Source organism: Vombatus ursinus, unplaced genomic scaffold (assembly GCF_900497805.2).
Source record: "Vombatus ursinus unplaced genomic scaffold, bare-nosed wombat genome assembly UNPS02014820.1, whole genome shotgun sequence".
Classification (NCBI taxonomy): Eukaryota; Metazoa; Chordata; class Mammalia; order Diprotodontia; family Vombatidae; genus Vombatus; species Vombatus ursinus.
In genome coordinates, this window is record NW_020954598.1 from 18525400 (window position 1) to 18549490 (window position 24091).

General features: G+C 42.6%; 2 protein-coding genes and 1 pseudogene across 2 annotated transcripts; all 3 read left to right on the forward strand.

The window, feature by feature from the left end:
* The first annotated feature begins 1039 nt into the window (after positions 1-1039).
* Positions 1040-7510, forward strand: LOC114024137 (whey acidic protein-like). Its single transcript, XM_027837052.1, has 5 exons — positions 1040-1128; positions 2412-2558; positions 2888-3058; positions 3742-3888; positions 7387-7510. Exons 1-5 carry the CDS (start codon positions 1056-1058, stop codon positions 7446-7448), a joined length of 600 nt encoding a protein of 199 aa, XP_027692853.1. The 5' UTR covers positions 1040-1055; the 3' UTR covers positions 7449-7510.
* Positions 7511-8400: 890 nt separating this feature from the next.
* Positions 8401-8832, forward strand: LOC114024138 (histone H2A-beta, sperm-like). Its single transcript, XM_027837053.1, has one exon. The coding sequence runs from the start codon at positions 8401-8403 to the stop codon at positions 8830-8832; it is 432 nt and encodes a 143-aa protein (XP_027692854.1).
* Positions 8833-10244: 1412 nt separating this feature from the next.
* LOC114024274 lies at positions 10245-10838 on the forward strand (annotated as a pseudogene).
* The last annotated feature ends 13253 nt before the right edge of the window (positions 10839-24091 follow it).

The window sequence follows — 24091 nt, forward strand, 5'->3', positions numbered from 1 at the left end:
CTCACACCTATCATTTGCCTCTTCATTGCCTTTGGAGCATTATTCATTTTTAATTCTTTGCAGATTGTTGTGTTCTTGACCCATAGCCCCCAATAATAACCATTTGCATTGATAGGACACCAGGTGAGGTAGTGAGTGAAGTGCTAGATGGTGGAATCAGGAAGACCTGAATTCAAATCCAGCCTCAGACAATCACTAGCTATGTGACCCTGGACAAGTCATCATTTAATGGCCCTCAGCCTCAGTTGCCTCATCTGTAAAATGGGGATAATAAAAATAGCACCTTTCTCCCAGGGATATCGTGAGGATTCAGATGAGAATATATGTAAAGTGCTTCGCAAATCTTAAAACACCGTATAAATGGCAGCTATTGTTATACTTTGCAAAGTACTTTTCTCCCAAGCTTCCTCTAACATACTGGTGCTGGGTTTTTAAAGGGTCAAAGAATCCATGGCAAGTCCTACCAAACTGGAAAGGCTTTGGAGTGCAAGCCCAGAGATGAACTGCGCATATCTGGCATAGGAGAGAGGCTATCTACCAGAAGATAGATTTTTTGGGGGGGGGGGGGTTGGTGGCACATGAGACCAACTACTAAAAAGAATGGAGGAGCTCTGGTCTGCATAATTGGGAATCACAGATCTTTGAAGGACTGAAGTATTTCTCACCATAACCTTATAAAGCAGGCGGTGCAAGAATTATCATCCCCATTTTACAGACAAAGAAACAGAGGCTCTGATCCATGAAGTGCTATGTCCATAGTCATACAACTAACTAACTTAAAAACTGGGGGGGTGGGGGAGGGGGAGTCTTCTGGCTCCCAGTTTAGGGTTCTTACCCTCCTCCCCTCCCCCTGGAAGAAGGAGTAATAGTCTAAACCAGGAACTCCCAGGAGAACCAGCTGTCTTGCTTCTCCCCTTCCCCCTTCTCCACTTTTTGCTCCACCCTTCCTGGCCCCTCCCTCCCACCCCCAATCTGACTGTCTTTAAATGCTGCTGGAGCAGCTAGGATGGCCATTCAACCACTGCCACAGCCCCGCAGGAGGGAGCCACCGCCTCATGATGCAGTCGGTACAGATTTTGACCTTGGCCCTTCTGGCCCTAAGAGCATGGGCTGCTCAGAATTCAATAGGTAGGAGACCCACAGCTCCTGAAGATGTCCCCCTCCTGTCTTGTTTCCTCCTTCTTCCTAGACCCACCTCCATCGTGTGCTCAGGGCCCTCCCCTGGTCCCCAGCCCCTAAGCCCTCTAGTCTCAGTTTGCCCATCTAGAATGTAAGAAGGTTGGGGAGGGAGGAGTGGGCATTGGGAGCACTGAAGTTTAGCCAAGGCAGATAATGACCCCATTGGTTACCAACCATTCTTGACCCAAGGATCCCTAGAAATGATGGGGTGTCATGGAAAGGGTTTCAGTCAGGAAACAAGGGTTCCAATCCTGGCTTTAGAATACCCCCTAGCTTGGTGACTTTGAGCAGGTCCCCACATCTCTCTGGATCTCACTTTCTTCATGTATGAGATGAGGAGGCTGGATTTCCAGAAGTAGGTTCTCTCCAGTCCTAATTCCTACCTCCAGTTTTGCTAGTGGGGTCCTCTCCTGCTCCCTCCAGCTGTCCACTAAGAATACCTGCCCATCTCCCTGTCCCTTTCTCCTCTCTCCTCATCTCGCAATTTATTTCCAATCCCCATTCCCCATACCTTTAACTTCTACCGGTTGTGGGACCTCCCTGGCCTGGCCAGCCCCTTAAGGAAAGCTTTGCTTTTCATCCCTCTTCTTTGTTCAAAGTGGCCCCCGGGGTGGATGTGCAGCTTCTGGACAGGAGCAGGAAAGAATTGGAGAAAGAAGAGAAGAGGAGGAAAAGAAAGGAGCCGGTGGGGGGAGAAGTGGAGAAAGAGAGAAGGGATGAAAGAGAGACTCAATTCGACAAACTGCTATTAAGCAGCTGCTTAATATAGCTGTGTGTGGCAGACACAGGACTCCAAAGACGAAGAACAAGAGTTAGGGCTGTCTAAGGTGGGGGAAGGGGGAGGATAGGGAAAACAAATAGATTTTAAAGTGTGCCAAGGGCAAGGAGACAGAGTAGTCCAGAAAAGTCTGGTACGGAAGAGGCCACTTAGCTAGGAGGATATGTCGGGGACATCTTCAAGGAGGAGGCGGCATCTGAACCTGATGCGAATGATTCCACAGGCAGAGGTGAGGAACAGCTTGTCATAGAAGAAAGGGTTTAGACTTGGAAGGACCTTAGGGATCTGCCTTTGTGAAAGGAGGCAGGAAGAGAGGGACGTAGGGTGGAAGGAAGAAATGGAAAAGGGGGACAGGGCGAAGGTTGGGGAGCTAAGGTGTCAGGAGAGAAGCAGCAGGACTTACCTTCCAGAGTGGAGAAGCTGGCAGAGTGCTCATGGCTCCTGTTCATTGCAGAGAAGGCTGGGTACTGCCCAGACTTCCGCCAGGTCTCATCAGACATAGCTGACTGTAAACAGATGTGTCACAATGATGCCAGCTGCCCCCGAAACCTGAAATGCTGCCAACGAGGCTGCAGCTGGCTATGTATCAACACCACCCAAGGTAAGAGAATTCGGTTCAGTAGGGAAGCGCTCCTTGTCTCTGGGACCGTGGAGGCTAAGACTCTGGGATTCCCCAGTCAGGGTGCCTGGATAAATAGCTATGGGGATGAGCAGTAGATGGGGAATCAGAAGTGCAGGTAGTTCTCCATGTTCTTCAGCTCATCCCAACTCCTCCACATCAGGGAGGACTGCCTGGAAGAGACATAACAACCCCACCCTACCCCACAGACCCCTGAACAGAGCCAGGTTACATAGAGCAGCACAGAAGAAGCAGGAAGCCAGCTCTCCCACCCCCCACCCTCCACTACTGCTGGTTCTGCTCTCTTCCAGAGAAGGATGGTATGTGCCCCATGGCAACCTCTCCTTCTTCCTCCTCCTCCTCTGAGGAGCAATGGCGCAATCGGCTTTGCAATGAGACATGCAGGACCGACCTGGACTGTGATGGGGAAGCTAAATGCTGTGCTAGCTCTTGTGGTCGAACCTGTTCCAGGCCTATCAAAGGTAATAATGGTCCCTATAATGTGTTTCTAAAACAAGTTTACAGTTTCTAAGGTGCCTGCTAGGTGGCACAGTGGATGGAACCTATTGGGCCTGAAGTTTGGAAGATCTGAGTTCAAATCCTGCTTCAGACACTCACTAGCTATGCGACCTTGGGCAAGTCAATGAACCTTTCTCAGCCTCAGTTTCCCCATCTGCAAAAGGGGGATAATCATAGCACTTCCCTCACAGGTATGTTGTGAGGATCAAATAATACTTTTAAACTGCTTTGAAAACCTGAAAGTGTTATATAAATGTTAGACATCCTTACAACAACCTGGAAGATATGAAATGCAAGTAGCATTTACCTCTATTTTATCGGTGGAGACAAGAGAGTCAGAGACTCGCCCTTGAGCACAGACGTAGTGAAGGGACCCAGACCACTATGCCAGAGCAGAGTTGGGAGGGCACATCAAACCCAACCCCACCCCACGCATTTTACAGATGAGGAAACCACAGGGAGTCAAGTGGATGAGCTGAGATTAGAACTAATATCCTCCCGCTCAAGAGAAATTGGGATTGCTCCTGCAGGGCTGCTTCTGGCAGGCCCTCTCTGCCCCATTCTGGCAACAAGGCTACTGTCTGTGTCCTCTAACTCACACTGTCCCATCTCCCCTCCCCCACCCCCCCATGCCATCCCCCCACAGCCAAGCCCGGTCGATGTCCTGCTGTGGCCGAGGTCTGCCCCGAGGATAGGGCCCGGATCCACACCTGTCGCAGAGATGATCATTGCAACAGAGGCAGAAAGTGCTGTTCTTCTGGCTGTGGTCGGAGGTGTATGGAGCCTTTCCCAGGTAAGAATCAGCCAGCAAAGCTGAGTGAGTCCTCTCCTCACTTAGGGTTAGCTCTTTTCGATTCTGCATCGGGTGACCCCAAGAAGCATAAGAATCATTGTCCTTTCCTGGGTGGTGAACCCACCATCTAGCTGGAAAATCGGGACGTGGAATCTGTATCAAGTTAAAATGAATACTTAATTCCAGACAATCTCATTTTAGAATTGTCTAAAGGCGGCACAATGGGAAAAGCGCTAATCTGGGAACGCTGGTTTAAGTCCTAACCCATTTACTGAGTGGCCTCAGGCAAGTCCCGTTGCCTCTCCTGAATCCCAGTTTCCCTCTCTATAAAATGGGTGTAATAATACTATAGTACCTAACTCAAAGGGTGGCTGTGTGCAAACCTGAAAGCACTGTACAAGTGTGACAGATTATTAGTATTCGTGACTCATTATAAGTACTGGGAGAATTCAGAGATCAGCTGGGCCTGGCATTATTGTGTTATTAGGAAAGGGAAGAGATGGGAGGTTAGCTGGGCTTTGAAAGATGAGAAAGTTTCTGGATGGGCAGAAGGAAGTTTAGGTGCAGTGGGAGTAGTAGGATAAAAGGTATGAAGGCCAGAAAAATTAAAAGTATGCACTGACATAGAGACTTGAGTTCTAATCTTGGCTCTGTCATTTACTAGCTCTGTGGCCTTGGGCAAGTCATTTCCCCCAGTATAGGTTTGACTTTCCTTATCTGCAAAACGAGGTGGGAGTGGACCAGCCAATCCTCTGCATTTCTGCCAACTCTGAGCTGGCTCCAGGTCTGAGTACAGGGGACAGTGAGGAAACAGTCGGACTGGTGTAATGGGGTAGAGGATGGACAGGTGGGGCAGGGGCAGACTGAAGATGTACTTTTGGGTTCTGTAGACAAACGGGAGACGTGGAAGGCTCTTGATCAGGGGAGTATACATGAAGACAGCAATGTTTTAGATTCATCTGATGGATTAGAAGGGAAAGAGTCAGGGAGGTTAGTACAGAAACCCAAGCATGAGGTATGGGAAAGTTTTGTAGGATTATAGATTTAGACCTGGAAGGGAGTTCCCTAGAGATTGTCTTTTTAAAAAACAGATGAGGAAACTGAGGCAAAGAGAGGTGAGTAATTTCCCCAAGGTCCCAAAGTGTCAGAGGTGAGATTTGAAGCCTGTTCCTCTGACTGCAAGCCCTATGTTCTTTCCACTCAGCTATGCTGTCTTTTCCAGGGATAGTGAGATTTTTCTCCTTTCCCCTCCCCATCCTCGAAAGGCCGAGACCTCAAGCTTAGGTCAGCTTCTCCAACCACTACTTTAGCTGCTGCTCATTTGTTCCAGAATAGGATCAGACTGTTCTCCCATCCTCCCATCCTCGTCCCTCATCCAATTATGAAGGTCTGGATAGAATGATGGAATGGAAGGAGCACTGGCCCTAGAGGTCGGAAGGCCTGGTTCAAATTCCGGCTCTGACCCTGATGTCTCTGGGCCAGTTTCCTCAGGACTTGTATCTTTGGTTTGCTATTTACGACCCTGTACAGACAGACCCTTAACATCTCTGGGCCTCTGAGACTCTACCTGATAAATGAAGGGGCCCGTCTACATGTGGGGTGAGGAACCTGCAGTCTCGAGGCCATATGTGGCCCTCTGGGTCCTCAGGTGTCTGAATCCCAACTTCGAGGCTATAGGTTTCCCATCCTTGGTCTACATGACGTCTCAGTTCTATAGCCTACAAAAGGAGGGAAATATTGTATTTGCAATGTAAACTTCCTAAGGCCAGAGCATTTCCTTTTTGTCTTCGTATGTATCCCTGGGCACCTAGCATAGTGGACATGGGAGGCCACTCAGCATTTGTGTTGTAAGATTGTATTACACCTTCTCAGACTTATGAGCAAGCGCTTTGTAAATCTTTGTAATCACCATGTGAACAGAAGCTACTATCATTATGATGATGATGATGATGATGATTACCTAATGACCCTTCTCCTCCTTATCCTCCCCAATCCAAAAGTCATTAAGCATCTACCATGTGTTAGGCCTGAGAGGGAAGTAATCAGTCTACCAACAAGTAATTAATTAAGGGCCTACCATATTAGGCAAGGGAAAATATGCTTTCTTTCATCCATTTCTGTGTTGTTTAAAATTTTGTTTTCTGTGTCTGCTACATTTCAATCTGTGTATGTCAATGTCAGACAGTAAGTCAATTAGCTTTTATTAAGCATCTGCTTTGTGCCAGGCACTGTACTAAGCATTGGGGGATTCACAGAAAAGAAGTTCTCAAGGAATTCACAGTCTAATGAGGGAGACAGCATGCAAACAATTGTGTACAAACAAGCTCCATACAGGTTAAATTGAGGACAATCGGCAGAGGGAAGACACTATCATTAAGGAAGATCAGAAAAGGCTTCTTAGCGGGACCTACAGTCACACAGGTATTTAATTAGATGGCAGACCCAAAACTAAGACCCTGAACTCATGATTCTGCGCCAGTACCGTTCTCTCTCTGTCATGCCCCTCTAAGGATAGGGACCAGAACTCTATCTGCTCTGTATAGCGTTAGGTTCAAAGATGCTGTGCGTAAGGCTAAATATATTAGGAAAACAAAGTGACAGGGACAGAAGATGGAGGCATTGGGGAGACTTGGGGGTCTTTGAAAGTTTCAAGGCTACATTAGATAAGAATGCAGAAGGGTCATCAGTTCTCCCCTGTTACATCCATAGCCACCACCAATACATACCCGATCAATCAATTTCACACTCACACACACACACACACACACACACACACACACACACACACACACACACACCCCTTTTAGCCTTCTGGGCTGTGATGTTCCCTGGACTGCACCTATCAAAGACAACATCTTCCCTTTCCTGTCTTCCAGTCCTGGCCAGGGCTGATTGTCATGGTAACACTGCCTTTCCTTTTCATCATCACCATCAATAACACTACTTTATGTTCATTCTTTCTCCTAATCCCTATCATATCACTAGGAAGTAGGTAGAGAAAACACAACTATGACCATTTCTCAAGTGAGAAAACTGGAGAATTACGTTGGGTAATTTGCTCAAGGCCACACAAGTTATCGGCAGACTGGGGCCACAGACCCAGGTTATAGGACCATAGGGGTTAGACCTGAAATTATCAAGCTCCACAGAAGTCAAGGGACTTGCCCAATGCACTACATGGTAGCAGTAAGGAACAGAGCTAGGATGCTCTGACTTTCAACCCAGTGTGTTTTCTACTCCATCATCTGCCTCTTACCTCCCCTGGCCCCTCCTTGGCACTTTTTTCTAGGACCTGCTCAGCCCCTAGCCTTGAAAGCTCTCCTCCCATCCTGACCCCATCTGTCTAGCTAGAGGGGATCCTCTTGCTCGAGTCTCCCTGGTTGGTTTCATAACTTCATCCCACCTCAAGCTTCCTCCCTTGCCATTCAGCTCCCCTGACTCCAAATCTGTGGCTAGTCCCTTTCAGGGGTCTGAGTGGTCCCCCTGTTTTCTTTCCAGAGGAGCATGAAGCAGTAACCAGAAGCTTTCGTCGAGAGGAAAGCACCGTATTAGCCCTCTAAGGACTGAACCAAGACAATGGACAGCCCATTGGTCTGCTCCTGGAAGTCCAGATATCTTTTTTTCTTGGGGCTCCAACCCCTGCAGGTACTAATAAAAGCATTGACTCTGAATGGTGGATTATGCCTCTTTGCTCTGCCTCCTTTCTCTTTTCTTTCCTGGTCCAGCTTCTAGAGTCATATAACGATAAAGTCATAGGGTTTTGGAGTCTAGCTTCTTACTGACCTGCCCTGCCCTTGGGAAAAGAAGACAATAATGTGTAAAGTTAAATACGAATACAAGAGATAAAGTGTTCAATATAACAAACCAAGAGTATAGGAATAAAGCGTAAATGACAGATACCAATAATAAATGAGGTGAGAGACATCACTATAGGCCATGTTGCTAAAGGAAGGCTTGCTTCAATGAGATGAGAATTAAGCTGGGCACTGAAGGGTAGGTATGAAGGACAACAACCAACCAATGATTTGGAAGAAAATGGAAGAGGACATGCCAGGGGAGGAAATACAACAAAATACGTATTCTGTGGCCATTGACTATAGCATTTTGGTTAGAAAGTGATATTCGGGAAAGAGATGGCTAGCAATAAGACTTAATATAGTCTCTAAATAACTGGTGATGGGCTGCATCCAGATTTCTGAAAAGGCTAGTTTCTGTGAAGGATGGAGGACTTATTTGTTCTGCCTCCACATAGGAAATTGTGGTCCCATCATGGGAAAATGAGAAGTTAAGGAAAGAGGGCCAGGTGGGAAGAATTGGCAGGAAAGTGGAAGGTAATGGCATCACAACCAGCCAGGATGAGTATCTCATCTCACAATGGGTCCCTGGCTCCCCATTGGCTATCCACTGACCAATTGAAATAGTGAGTCTGTATGTATAAAAGGGTCCCTGTTAGGGGACCAAACACAGATGCCTGGACTAATTGGAGATGCCAGGAGATCTCAGGATAACATCATGCCTGAGAAGCGGAATCCCCGAGGACCCTCAAATCTTCGTGGTCGAACCCAATCACGCTCCTCAAGGGCCCAGCTGCAGTTCCCTGTGAGCCGTGTGGAGCGCTTTCTGCGCCAGGGCCACTATGCCCAGAGACTAGCCTCAGGTGCCCCTGTTTTCCTGGCTGCGGTGTTAGAGTATCTGACTGCTGAGATCCTGGAGCTGGCAGGCAATGCTGCCCGTGACAACCAGAAGAGCCGAATCGCTCCCCGCCATGTGCAGTTGGCTGTGCGCAATGATGCTGAGCTCAACCAGCTCTTTGGCCATGTCACCATCTCACAGGGCGGAGTCTTGCCTATCATCCACTCAGCGCTGCTGCAGTCAATAAGCAAGGCCCGTGGCAGCCAGAGCCATGTTGGACTTCCCCATATCTACTCGGTGAAGGCCAAGTGAGCCAGCTTGGAGACAGCCCAGAGTCTTATGTAGGAGCCACTTCTGTTCTCTGGGTCCTCCAATTTCATCTCCCCGCAAACTTATTAAAAGAGATTAAATCCAAAGCAGCTTTATTCAGACTCATCATTCTCTTTGTAAATCCCACTTCTAGAGTCATGGCCATGTGCCATGTGTCTTAGGGACCACACTGTGGCCATATGTCATGGCTTATGAGCTGGCCTCTTGGTTCTTTATAAGGATAAGCACGGGTTTTCTACAGCACAAATTGCATTTACCTGGCTTTCAAAGCCTTTCACTCTTTGGGCCCAACCCATCGTCCTTAATTTCATCTCCTACCACTCACCCACAAGAAGCCTTGGCCCTACTTTGAATAAAATCAAGTTGAGAAGTGATTGCTGAAAGGTAGGGGAGACCTATGCATCTTTAAATGCAGAAGAGGGGCTAATTCAGAAGGATGAGTGTGGGAACAGAGTCCAGATCTCTTAATCTCATTCCCTCCTGATCCCTAAAAGATCTAGACCCTGCTTTCACGATCCTATACATCTTCTGTTGATGCGGTGATTGTTTAGTCATGTCTAACTCTTCACAACCCGTTTATGATTTCTTTGGCAAAGTTACTAGAGTGGTTTGCCATTTCCTTCTCTTGTTCATTTTACAGACGAGGAACTGAGGCAAACAGGGTTAAATGACTTGTCCAGGGGTCACCAAAGCTAGGAAGTTGTCAGGTCAGATTTGAACTCAGGGCGATGAGTCTTTCTGACTTCAGGCCTGGCATTCTATCTACTATGCCACCTAGCTGCCCCATCTTCTATTCTAGCTATTTTCAATTATATTGCAACTGTTGCATTCTATGGTCTTTTAAATATAGCATAGAGAAATTTGTGCTTTTTCAAATTTGTCCTAATACAAATGTTTAATTTATACTTCCCTGTTTTTACTGCTAGGCAACACAAGGTTTTTGTCAACAGGAGTTAGAATCCTGCTAAATGTAGAAAACTGCTACACAATTGAAAAATTGAAAATTCCTTCCATCTCCTTCATTACCTGAAACTTGGCTTTTCCTTTACCTCAGGGATGCTGCTTCCCTAGCAGCCTGCAAGCTGATACTGGTCACACGTTCTCCCATTCTTATTTCACAGAACCCTAAGGAGCCAAGGATAGACTGTGCTCTTTGTGATTCTATGTCATTAATGATCTCTCCTCTTTTTAGTAATATAATTCAACTGCACGCTCTCTCCTGATCAACCAAACCCTTAGCATTTCTCATCTTTTTTTCCCCATGATTTTGATAGTCTTTCTCCCTTCCCTTCTTAGTGACTTTAAAATCAATATTGATGGGAATTGTACTTTTATCATCTTTCCATTGCTCAGTCAGGCAGAGATGAAGACACTTCTGGAAGAACCAGCATGATATGGCCACCGAAGGAGAACCCTGAGTTTAGATCAAACTTGTATTAAATAGTGGTACTAGAAAAATCACATTGGTAAACACCACTTTACTGATAAATGTGAGAAGTATGCGGCCATCTTGGGTGTTGAGGTCCATCCCCTTGTGTTCCTTATTAACAGAGGTTCTATCAAATTCAATGTATGTTATACATCTGGCCATGAGAGGAATTTGGTAGTCTGTGAGATGGTTATTACATTCAAGCTCAGTGTAGCATTATAATTTTTGATGTAACGTGGAGAGCTACTTACAAGAATGAACCTACCTAGCATAGAAATCAGGTATGAGAGCATGTCAATTTATACCTAAGTGTTGAATGGCAACAAAGTAGATATTAAGAACAGAAAAGTCAAGGAGAAATACATTGTCTTCCATTGGAAAAAAAAAAACCCTAGTACTATGACATTTCAGTCAAAAGTAACTGCAACTCTGAGATGCCCTTCCTTTGGCTTACTAGAAAACTTACTAGAAACCCTAATTTGGAGCTTGTTACCACCATATCTACTCTTGCATCTCTCTAGAGATGGTCATTGACCCAACACTGGCAAACACAGTATGAGCAGAACTTACAGACTGCTCAGACAACTGTACTCCTGATGAAGATGGCGATGGCTTGTGGGAGATGGAAGCTAGAGCCCAGCATCAGAGGTCACTTATAAGCAACTGCTCTATGATGTCAGTGGTGCAGAAAGTCTGGTACTTTCAAGATGAACAAAACATGTGCTTAATCTTTGGGTTGCTAGAGGAAATGAATGGACTTGAGAATGAATTGTAGTAAACTGTTTAAAAAAAGTCTAATTTAAGGGAATAATATACACACTCAATTGGGTGTGGAAATCTGTCCTACCCTACAGGAAAATAGGGGGGGAAGGGGACAAGAGAGTAGGGGAATGATAGAGAGGAGGGCAGATTGGGAAAGGGAGTAATCAGAAGCAAATCCTTCTGAGGAGGGACAGGGTCAAAAGAAAGAATAGAATAAATGGGTGGGCGGGATAGGATTAAGGGAAATAGGGTTAGTTTTTCACAGCATGTCTACTATGGAAGTATTTTGCATAACTGCACATATATAACCTATATTCAGTTGCTTGCCTTATCAATGAGGGTGGGTGGGGAGGGAGGAAGGGAGAAAATTTGGAACCCAAAGTTTTAAAAACACATGTTTAAAAAAAATGTTTTCACATGCAACTGGGAAATAAGAAATACAGGAAATGGGGTACAGAAATCCATCCAAAAAAAAGAAAAAAGAAAGAAAATCACTTTAACAACTGAATTAAGAATATGGGTGGGGGGAGGATTTGCATGATAACTGTTGTATATTTAAAAGGAATAGCAAGTTGTGCATGGTAGATTTGCAGTTTCACATGCAATCATCTTTTTTTATTATACTATGTTATGGAAATGCTTGTTTTATTCCTTAAATTAAAAATAAAATAAATTTTTAAAAAGTCTAATTTATATTTTGAACCTGAGTACTTAGCTGTTTTGAATTAAAATTATATCCCCCCGCACCTTAAGTTTCAAACATGAGCAACTACTACGATCCTATTACCATATTCAGCACTGAATCTTGTTCGTTACTATCATGCTCATCTCTTTTTGTTTAGATCATAATAAGACTGTATTTCAAATGTCTAAGCAAATGAGATCTTATCCCTTGTTTACAGTAAGTATTTGAAAAGCTGTTTTGTACATTGCTATTTTGATGGTCTTCACATTTTCATGGCAAAATTATATTTTTAAAGTATTGAAAACAATAAATATCACCACCAAATCACATATAATACTCCACTTCTTAACTCTATATAATAAGTTCAATGCAGAGCTCACATTTTTTTCTCTCCTGACCAACTCCTGCCCTCATACTAGGGGACTTCACCATATATATTGACTCTCAAACACCCTAACCACTCAGTTCCTCAACCTACTCACTTTCCATGACCTACTCCTCTATTCCATCTGAGCCACACACAAAGATGGTGTCATACCTTTGATCTTGCCATCACCCACAGATGCACCACTTCTGTGTTCAGGAATTCTGAGATCCTCTTATCCAACCATAATCTATTGACTTCCCACCTCTCCCTCTGCCTTCCCTTGCCAGACCCTACTCTTTATCCACACTATGACTGCCAGTCCCTTGATTCCTCAATTCTCCCCCAAGCCATCTTCCCTGCACCAGCTACTATCTCTCCTTTACCCCATCTTGACCCCTTGGTGAACCAATTCAACTCTACACTGTCACCTTCTGTTGAATCCCTAACCCCTTTATCATTTCACTGATTGCATCCTGCTAAGCTTCAGTCATGGATTACTTACCATCCCTTCCTTCCCTCCTACACAAATGCTGCTGAATGCAGGTGAAGAAAATTACATGACCATTCTGACTAGGTCCACTACAAATTTATTTTACACAATCTCAACAGCCCTCACTGCAGCTAGGCAATCCTACTAGACCTCCATCATAAACTCACTATTCCACCCTTTTTATCCCTCTTCTAATTTTCTTATGGCTCCCCCTCCCCTCACCCTCTCAGCAGAGAACCTTGCCTCAATTTTTACAAAAGAAATTGAGGCCAACTCCTTCTTCTCCTCTCTTATATCTCTCATATGCCTTCTGCCACTATCTCTTCCTTCACTTCTGTCTCATACGATGAAATAGCCTTCTTATTAAGGTTAATAGCTGGTCTACCTGCTCAAGTGATCCTATTCCATCCTGTTCCTCTAACAAGTTGTCACCTCCTCTGTTATCCCTTCTCTGTTGACTGTTTTCAGTCTCTTCCTTTCTAATGATTCATTCCTTACTATCCTCAAACATACTCATGTCTCCTCCCCCATTCTCAAAAAAACTTTACTTAATCATTCATACCCCACTAACTGTCATCCTATATCTCTTCTGCCCTTTATGGCTAAACTTGTAAAGGCCATCTATAATAGGTGCCAACACTCTCTCCTCTAACTCTTTTCTTAAGCCCTTACATTTTCAGCTTCTGACCTCATCATTCCACCAGAACTGTTCTCTCCAAAGTTACCAAGTGGTTTCTTAATTGCCCAAACCAAAGACCTTTTCTCAATCCTCATTCTCCTTGACCTCTCTGCAGCCTTTGACAGTGGTGATTACCCTCTACTCCTCTTCTCTCTAGGTTTCTGGAACAACATTCTCTCCTAGTTCTCCTCCTACCTATCTGATCACTCCTTCTCTGTCTTCTTTGCTGGATCTTCATCCAAATCACACCCTCTAACTGTAGGTGTCCCACAGGGTTCTATTCCGGGCCCTCTTCTCTTCTCCTTCTACAGTACTTCATTTGGTGATCTTGTAAGCTCCTATAGATTTAATTACCATCTCTATGCTGATATTTTTCAAATCTATCTGTCTTGCCTGAAACTCTCTGTTGATTCCCAAAATGCCTTTCAGACATCTCAAAGTGGATGATATCCAGTAAACATCTTAAACTAAACATGTCCAAAACAGAACTTATTTTTTTTCCCTCTCCTACCTTCCTGTTACTATAGAGGGGAACATCATCCTCCCAGTCCCTCAGGCTTATAACCTAGGAGTCATCCTGGACTCCTCACTATCTCACTCCTACATCCAAGCTGTTGCCAAGGTCTGTCGATTTTGCCTTTGCAACAACTCTCAAATACACCCCCTTCTTTCCTCTGACACTGCCACCATGCTGTTGTAGGACCTAGTCACTTCACATCTAGACTACTGCAATAGCTTCTGGTGAGCCTGCTTGCCCCAAGTCTCTCCCTACTCCAATCCATCCTTTATTCAGTCACTAAACTGAGTTTTCTAAAGGAATCAGGTCCAATCATGTTACCTCTCCCTACTCAATAGATTCCAGTAGCAAGTGCTTAAAATGCTCATTGATTTGACCATTTCAAATTCATTAATGAATTATATTTCACAATGTAAATTTTTTTAATCTGGATGCACAGGTTTAAAACTTTGTGCTATTGTTAGATGAGTGGTTACAATTTGGTAATGAATCTAGAAGTATGGGACACAGTGGATATAATTTTAGTCAAATTAAGCTAAAATAATTTGAGTTTTTTCACACTAGCCAGGTTGCGTTGACCTAAGATGGCTTTTGCAAGAATGAATGGTAAGGTTGAAAGATAAAAGACTCATAGTAATATTGTACATTTTCCCCTATGAAATGAGCTGCCAATAGGATAGAATTTCAGTTATATGAATTGAATCTATTAAATGAATGTAACTTTAAAGACTATACTGCTTTCTTGGTGTACATGTTTTAGGGCTGCCTTGAGGTAATTAGAGAAATAAGGTAGACACTGATGGTAAAATATTCTTAGAGGGAGGGAAGTAAGCAAGTCAAGATGAAAGTTATTAATTAGATAATGCTGCAATGATTGTAACTGGAATTATAAGAAAATGGACCATTTTAGTGATATAAAACTAAATTGAAGCTTTGTGAAACTGATTTCTATTATTTTGGGTTCTATAATAAAAGCAAAATGTGTGTGTGTGTGTGTGTGTGTGTGTGTGTGTGTATTCACATGAATGACCCTTCTAATCCCTTGATCTCACAATTCCTTGAACTTTCCAATTCTTATGACCCATCCATTTCTACTCTTATCTCAGCCAGGGTGGTCATACTTTAGTGATCACTTGGAATTTAATCCAACTCTATTATCTCATATTCTCCTCTCTGATCATAACCCTCTATCCTTCTTCTACCTCTCCCACTTTCTTATTCTTTCCATTTGTTTGTTGAATTCGTGACATGCAGTACCTTGATTCCTCCTTATTCTCCTTAATTTGTCCTGGGTTCATGTCTCACTCTGCCCACTGTGGGAATTTGTAGGTGAATAAAAAAAAACAAAACACCTAGAGGTTCAGTCCTCTTCTCTAGTCTTGGACTTCTTGCCTTCTTCAATTTCAGCCTCCCAAAGCTGTCAGCCTTTCACACCTGGATATCTCCTACCATCTGCCTCTACTCTCAAGTGGCTAAAAGCTGATGGGAGATATCTCGAAACCATCTTGACTGGGTCCTCTACTAATTCAAGCTTTCCAACTACAATATAATTATGGTGAAGTCACCTCCCTAAGCCTCAGTTACCTTGTCTGTAAAATGTAGATAGATGACAATACTCACACTATACACTTTATTGAGAGTGAAGCAATTACTTTGTGAACCTTAAAAATACTGTTAAAAATACATAGCTCTTGTTATCAACAGAGCTGTTGATCCATCACAGAGCTGCAGGGCTCCAAATTAAATCACTGTTGGTTTTGATAAGTAACTGGATATTGAACAAATGTTCTTGGGCATATAGACATTTTATCTGTATCTGTGGGTGAACAGAAATTCCCCAATGTTAGTAGATCAACTTCCTTAAATAAGTAAATAAACACTGGGTAATTACTGTTCTGTTACAAATAAATGTACAAGTACACTTGTATTGGGCCAGTATCTTCCAACGCATAAATTCCTCTGTCCTTTAGGATTGTCATGGTAGCCTTTTCAAAGTCTCAGACCTCCCCCTCCCCCTTCCCTTCTTCCTTCCACATCTTTTTTCACCTCTTCTTCTTCCTCCCTTTTCTCCTTCCAATAGTATAAGCTCAAGACTCTAGGACGATCCAATTATTCATCTCTGCCACCAACTGGAACCTATTTCCTCCCCAATTCTCATTCTTTACTGAGAAGGTTGAGGCTATTTGACATGAACTTCCTCAACCATAATGTTGTTGTTGTTGAGTCATTTTCAGTCTTGTCTCTCTATGACCCTATCTGGGGTTTTCTTGGCAAAAATACAGGAGTGGTTTGCCATTTCCTTCTCCAGTAATAATAACAATAGCTAACATTTAGATAGCTTTTACTATTAAATAGCTGGGCATTGTGCTAATCACTTCACAATTATTACCTCATTCATTCTCACAACAACTCTGGGAGGTTGGTACTTCCATTTTACATTGAAGAAACTGGGGCAAACAGAAGTCTCAGTTTCTTCACCTATCTTGTCCCTCTTCCAAGTACCCGAAAGGGGTGACCCTTCTCTTTGACAAAGCTAACCTCTCCAACTTGTATGCTTGACCTTATCCCATTCCCCTGCCTCATGTCCTTTCTCCAGCATTAATTATCTCAATTTCATGTATCTTCAGTCTTCTCTTCTCTGATGTCTCTTTCCCCCCAACCTACAAGTCTCTCCTATCTTAAAAGGATGCTTTCTCTTAATCCTGTTACCCTTCAAGCTATTATCCTACAATTTTCCTCCTTTTTATTAAGAAACATCTAGAAAGAGTGGTCTATACTTGATGTCTTTACTTCCTCACCAGCTATTCACTCCTCAACTTAGTTCTCATCCCCGCCATTCCAATGAATGACAGCGTAGGCACTCAAAAAGATCTTGAAAAACCAAACCTAAGTTGAAATTTAATAAGAATAAATAATAACAGATCATATTACATAGCACCCATTAATGTTTGTAAAATACTTTACATACATTATCTCATTTGACCTCAGGTGCTATCATCATCCTCACTTTACAAATGGGAAAATGAGAGCTATACAGATTAAATAATTCCCCCGTGGCCATAGTATTTGAGGAAGGATTCAAAACAGGTTGGTCTTCCTAGGTCAAAGTCCAAGGCTCTATCCACTATACTACACTGCCTATAAATGTATAAACATATATATTTTGGTTCAAGAAATCAGCTTCATAAGTACAAGAGGGTTACAGATAAAATATAATTCACGTGAAAAAAATCTGGGTTTTTTAGAGGTCCACAAGCTCAATGTATATGTCTACATTGTGCCATGGCAGTAAAAATGTAATGTTAATCCAGACTATATTAAGAGATGTATAATATTCAGGGGTAGAGAAGTGACAATTTCACTGTACTCTGGTCAAACCACATGTGTGGAGTTCTGTCTTCAAATCTAGGTTCCATATTTTAGGAAGAACATTGACAATATGAAGTATGTCCACAGGAAGGTGATGATGGTGTGAACGTTGAAGACCATGCTATTAAGAGTTTGGTCGTATCAGATTGGCCAACATGACAAAACAGGAAAATGATAAATGTTGGAGATGTGGGAAAATGGGAATACTAATGCATTGTTGGTGGAATTGTGAAATGATCCAACCATTCTGGAGAGCAATTTGGAACTATGCCCAAAGGGCTATAAAAGTGTACATACCCTTTGACCCAGCAATAGCTCTTCTAGGGCTGTATCCCAAAGAGATCATAAAAATGGGAAAACGACTCACATGTACAAAAATATTTATAGCAGCTCTTTTAGTGGTGGCAAAGAATTGGAAATTGAGGGGATATCCATCCATTGGGGAATGGCTGAACAAGTTGTGGTATATGAATATAATGGAATACTATTGTGCTATAAGAAATGATGAGCAGGTAGACTTCAGAAAAACCTGGAAAGACTTATATGGACTGCTGAGTGAAGTGAGCAGAACCAGGAGAACAGTAACAGCCACGTTGTGCAATGACTAACTGAAAAATTTACCCCTTCTCAGCAATGCAAGGATCTCAGACATCTCCAAAGGACTCATGATGGAAAAAGCTATACACATCCAAAGGAAGAATTATGGAGTTTGAATGCAGATCAAAGCATACTATCTGCTATTTTTTCTTCTGTTTTGTTTTGTTTCCTCTTTCTGGGGGTTCCTCCTATTGGTTCTAATTCTTCCTTTCAACATGACTAATGTGAAAATATGTTTAATAGGAATGTATAGCCTATATCAGATTGCGCATTGTCTTGTGGAGGGAGGCGGGGAGAGAGAGGGAGAAAAATTTAAAACTCAAAAGCTTATGGAAGTGATTGTTGATAAAGCAAAATAAATTAATAAAAAAAGAGTTTGTTTGAAAGAACTAGAGGGTGTTTATCCTGGAGAAGAGAAAACTTAGGGAGATCTTGACTGCTCTGCAGCAACACAACCTAGTTTTTCAATACGACACCTTTTTTGGACACAAGACCATGACTTCAATTACAATGGCAAGAACCCACCTCAGTCCAGTTTTATAGTTGCTAACAGAGGCTAAGAGATGGCATTGTGATGCAACAATAGTGTTGTTCTTTTTTTTTTTTTTTTTTTAAATTCAGATCATCTTTTTTTGCTTTAAAATCCCTGTGGCAGTATGTTGCTGCAGGATTATCAGGACACTGCTTGCTTTCTCCCCTTCGTCCACTCCAATGACTGTGCCAGGTCAGGATCTCAAGGTACTATGATAGACTGGGGCTTTATACCACTTGAATTAACTCTCCCAAGGTGGACTGACCTGGAACTCAGGTGTGTGCCTTTCAGGCAAGTTGTATGTTAATGGAAATTATATAAGGTCTATCCTACACATGGAACTGGGGATTCTTCAACCCATGGAACTTGGAGGTAGGATGTCCACACAGACTGTCTTTAGAAGAGAAAGCTAAGAAAAGCTGTGTTCACTTACACCTTTGCTTGCAATTGGTTAGGAGAGTTTTTAAACTCTCAGTCATTCATTATGTCAGATAAAAGGATGCTTCTTGGGGTAGTCTCTTAAGAGTGTGTGTATAGGGGAAGTCTGAAAAAAAAAGATTTTTTTTTTGGCCAGGCAATGGGGTCAAGTGACTTGCTCAGGGTCACACAGCTAGTAGTGTCAAGTGTCTGAGGCTGGATTTGAACTCAGGTCCTCCTGACTCCAGGGCCAATGCTCTATTCACTGCACCACCTAGCTGCCCCAAAAAAGATTTTCAAAGACCTACTCGGACAGCATCATCAGAAGCCAAGGGTTGACTCCTTTAGGATTAGCAATCTGACCAGCCTAGGCTATTTCCCTGGTTCCTTTCTGCTACCCAAAGACCAAATAGAATCTCTTCTCTAAATATCTGCTCACTAGGAATAAAAATCAAGACAGATCAGTTCTTCTGGGGAGCTGAACCCCTTGGGAGTGAACTCCAGGGAGACACACAAATTTACATACTAGAAACCACAGTAGATTCAGAAACTCAGAAATTCCCACCTCACATTTTGTCCATTTCAGAGGTACAGGCAGTTGTGCTATAAAGCAATATATGCGTTCCTAAGAATCACTGTGCTATGTGAAAATTGCAAATAAAAAACCACAGGATTTATGGGGAAAATGGGATTGGGGCAAAATACTCAAAAACTTCATCGGTGACACATAAAAAAAGATAGTAACCTAATAAAAACCGTAGCATAGTTTCACATAAGCTATTGGTTTTGCCTGTCAAAGTCTATGACTACAGATGATTCTTTCAACTTGGGAGGTTGAATAGTTGTTGGGTTTTTTTTTTTCTCACGAGGCAATTGGGGTTAAGTGACTTGCCCAGGGACACACAGTTGGAGAGTATCATGTGTTTGAGGTCAGATTTGAATTCAGGTCCTCCTGACTCCAAGGCTAGAGCTCTATCCACTGCACCACTTAGCTGCCCCTGGGTTTTTTTTTTAATATAAAAGTTAACAAATATGAAAGCACAGCCAAACAAAACTTTGTAGGATTGTACACTTGAAGAAATGGGGTAGCTGGGACATGTTTGAGACATGAGCCTTGCGCACTTTTTGTCTATTTCTACATTTCATTCCAGCTGGGTGCAATGTTCTGCATTCTCATTGTTTCTCCATGACAGTCATACATAAGCAAACCCAAAATTCATATTATGCTCATGTCGTTCCCTACTATATCAATCATGTTGGTACAAACTCATATTTTCAAAATAAGCATTATAACAGAACAGACTGTGGGTCTATAATGACACTGCTGATTGCCTTCCTTGGCATGTCACCCCAGAATATGTGGCCAGCTTTAACAAATCACCAGTGTCAAAGGAGTCTCTGCCACTGTTTTAAATAAATGTGCCACACTTCACTGAGCAGCTTAGGTGGCATAGTGGGTGGGCCTAGAGTCAGTAAAGACTCATCTTCCTGAGTTCAAATCCAGCCTCTGATGCTCACTAGCTGTGTGACCTTAGGCAAGGCTTAACCTTTTTTGCCACAGTTCCTCATCTGTAAAATGAGCTGGAGAGAAAAAATGGCAAACCACTCCAGTATCTTTGCCAAGAAAACTCCAAATGGGGTCACAAAGAGTCAGACACAACTGAAAACAAACAAACAAAATGACTGAATGATTATTATTGTTGTTGTTGCTATCCCTCACCTGTTTTTTACTGACCCAGCACAACAAATATCCTTGCATAGGGTAAAATGAGAAAGGTCATCAATGACATTTGAAAACTCATCGAAAACATGAGAGGTACCACAAGAATAGAGAAGGGCAAAAGTCCTGATTTTCAGAAAGAAAAGAGAATAAAAGCTTACAAGTAGAAGCCGGTGAGCTTAACTATCACCTCCCTATTATTAGAAGCTATGCCCCTCTTATTGCAGCCCAAGATCAAATTAGCTTTTTTGGCTGCCACATCATACCATTGATCCATATTGAACTCAAAGTCCAATAACTCCCAGACATTTTTCAGAACAATTGTTATCTATGCCTCCCCCATCTTATTCTTCTGAGGTTGATTTTTTTGTACCCAAGTACAAAACTTCATATTTATCCCTACTGAATTTCATCTTATTAGATTCAGTTAATGCTCTATCCTGTTGAGATCCTCCCAGATGCTGACTTTGTCATCCAAGGTATCCAAACTTTGTGTATGTAATCTATAAATTTGATGAGCCTAACCATCCATGCAGTTATCCAAGTCTCTGATAAAAGTGTTAAACAGCACAAGGCTAAGCACAGACCCCTAGGGCACTCCATTGAAGACCTCCTGCCATGCTGATGTTGAATTACAATAATTAATGATTCTTCAAGTCCATCCATTTAGGCAGTTCTGAATCTATCTGATTGTGTTAGTGTATAATCCATATCTCTCTTCAGCTTCTCCACAAGAATAGTATGAGATACTTTATCAAAAGCATTGCTAAAATGTAGGCAAGCTATTTGCACAGCATTCCCCTCATCCACTACTTTAGTAATCCTGTCAAAAAAAAAAAAAATGAGGGTTAGTCTGCCATGGCCCGTTCTGATGAAGTCACAGTGGCTCTTTGCAATCACTGCTTTCCTTTCTATATGTTTGCCAACAATCATTCGTTTTAATGATCCATTCTAGACTTTTCTCGGGCATCAAAGTCAAGCTCACCAGCCTACAGTTTGCAGACTTTGTTCTCTTTTCTTTTTTGAAAATCAGGACATTTGCCTTTCTGGCATCTCTACTGTTTTCCAAGTTCTTTCTAATATCACTGATAGTGTTAGAGGACTGGAGTTCCAATCCTGCCTGTCTTTCTTACAGTATACTATGTTTGTGATACCCAGCACTCCCTCTCTCCAAGCACATCACTTAATTAATCTTCCTAAAATATAATTTTGCAAACTTCACACACATATCCTCTAACGCAAGTACTTTCAGTAGACTATAGGATTAAGTCTAAATGTCTTAAAGTGATATTTAAGGTCTTCCATAAGTGTAAAGTGGACCAGCAGAAGAGGAATCGGCCCAAAGGGGCTATCCCAGGGAGCCTGTAACTAGGACAATTTGAGGGACTTCAGGAACACGTCCAAGATGTCAAACTCCTTAGCTACTTTTCAGTGCCCTTCGTGCAGAAAGGCACATGGGAACTTTGAAGTAATGAAGCAACTGAGTCAGGGGAATTGATGATTCAGTGGACTTTTTCTAAAGGAGAGATAACTTCTAGCTCAGTCTCTTTGCTTTTTCTCCCCATATGATAAATCCTTATGTGTCTGAAGTTGGGAGACTGGGGTGGCGGGGATTCCTTAAGCAAGGAGGGATCCTTGCAGCTGCTAAATGACGTCTCTCTAACATGAGGTTCAGGCAGGGTCACCCTTTCCTCTACTACCCAATAAAGGAGCCATATTAAGGAGAAAATCAGGACACTGTGAGGCTAGAGAGAAAAAGGGACCACAGGTGCTACAATTCAGGGAAAATTCCCTCTAGAGTTCCTTCTCACCAAGAGTAGCTGTGAGGAGTGATCAACTATAATTCTGTGCCGTATTTAGGGGGAATGTTACTCACGTATCTCTGAGGTATTTAAATGACTGACAAAAGTCTAATTCCAATCAACTAACTTTGGGGTGGATTGTTACTAGGGTATAGCTTAAAAATCAGAACTTCGGTTAAGCTGTGAGTGGCAATACTGTCACATTGTGGTGTGTGGAAGGTGATCACAGAGGGGTACTACACACACACACACACACACACACACACACACACACACACACACACCTTAGCTTGAAGCCGTGGTGTACTTAGTGGTCTGAAGAAATGAAACGCTCTTGGAGGATGTCATGCAACCATGCCAACTGCATTCACTATAAATTTATTTGATGTACAATGGGCTGTCAATGCTGCATGGCAATCATGCTGTCCTCCCCACTGATTCTCCATCACATTCTCCATAGTGGAGAAGATCCTGAATCTTTATCCTTTCTCCTCCCAATGGAATATAACATAGTACAGAGGATAGCTCAGAGCAAGGTTCTTACTGGGAAAATAGAACTTGAGCTGGTCCTTGAAGGATAGATAGGTGGAATTTGAAATAATGTAGAGAAATTCTATTTATAAGCACAGCCAGTGGAGGGCAGTGTGAGGGCAGAATCTCCTGACTCACCTGAGAAGAGCGTACCCACAGGGATAAAAATAGGAGCGTAGGGTAGAGAGACTTTAAAATCAGATGGTGAGATGTGGACTTGATCACAGGAAGGATGCAAGGTAGAGACCTGGGCAATAATAGTGAGCAATAGTTTCCCCTATGCCATTTGGGTTTACTGCAGACTTATGATAAAAGTTATCTGAAGAATGTAACAGGGTCTTCGGGATCGTAGCCAATGAGTCCTGGGAAGCATGGGCATTTGATTAACCATAATTTTGGAAGGGACCGCTGAGGCAGAATGAAGGGTCTAGCATTCCATTTCAGAGCATGTGCATGGATGACTAGTTCCAGTCCACTAACCACATGATGAAGAAACAGATTTTACCAGAACTGAGAGGGCATGCAAAAGGGAGGGAGGGAGGGAGGAAATAAGCATTTATTAAGCACCATCTTTACAAAAGCACTTTACAAATATCTCATTTGGTCCTCACAACAATCCTGTGAAATAGGTACTATTATTATGACCATTTTAAAGTTGGGATCATCTATTCAAAAAAAAAAGTCAGGTTATTTGCCAGAGATCCAGGGATTGGATTCCATACTAGTTTTTGTTTTTGGATGGCTGAACCTGGCCCATCAGCACAACCCTTAAGAATGACTTTAACTCCAAAGTCAATTGGGTTGTACAAGAAAGGAAGGGAACATGTGAACATACATGCTTTTGTGGAAACTGCTTTAAGGTTATGCCCACCCTCCCCAGTCACCAAGAAGCTATAAGGAAGAGTGACTGTTCCTGGGTGATGGGTGGGGGGTGGTTTGGATGTTTTTACTTCTGTTCTTAGTTGGTGCCTATTTAAAAGAATCCTGCAGTGAATTCATCCACAAAGCAAAGTAACCTTCATTCTCTTATTTCTTTTCCATTCCTCCTTTTTCATATGGAAAGCTGACTCCATGATGAAATTACTCTGGTCCAGGAAACCTCCAGAGGTGGGCCAGTTAAAGCTTTAACAAAACCCACTTCTCAAAAATGCAACTTGCAAAAACAGAATTGTCTGTGTAAAAAATGTTATTTTAACCTAACCTAAATCATCTGTTTTATCTTGTGTGATCCTCTGACTTGCTTGTTTTGTCATGAATTCATGTATCAACAGATCTGAAAGGTAATTTCTTCCTTGTTCCTCTAATTCGTTTATATGAGGAAGGAAAGAGAATAAGCATTTATAT

Coding starts and splice junctions, on each gene's coding strand:
- LOC114024137 (XM_027837052.1), top strand. CDS start 1,056: ATGATGCAGTCGGTACAGATTTTGACCTTGGCCCTTCTGGCCCTAAGA. Junction 1,129..2,411: donor GGCTGCTCAGAATTCAATAG/GTAGGAGACCCA, acceptor TGTTCATTGCAG/AGAAGGCTGGGTACTGCCCA. Junction 3,889..7,386: donor GTGTATGGAGCCTTTCCCAG/GTAAGAATCAGC, acceptor TTTTCTTTCCAG/AGGAGCATGAAGCAGTAACC.
- LOC114024138 (XM_027837053.1), top strand. CDS start 8,401: ATGCCTGAGAAGCGGAATCCCCGAGGACCCTCAAATCTTCGTGGTCGA.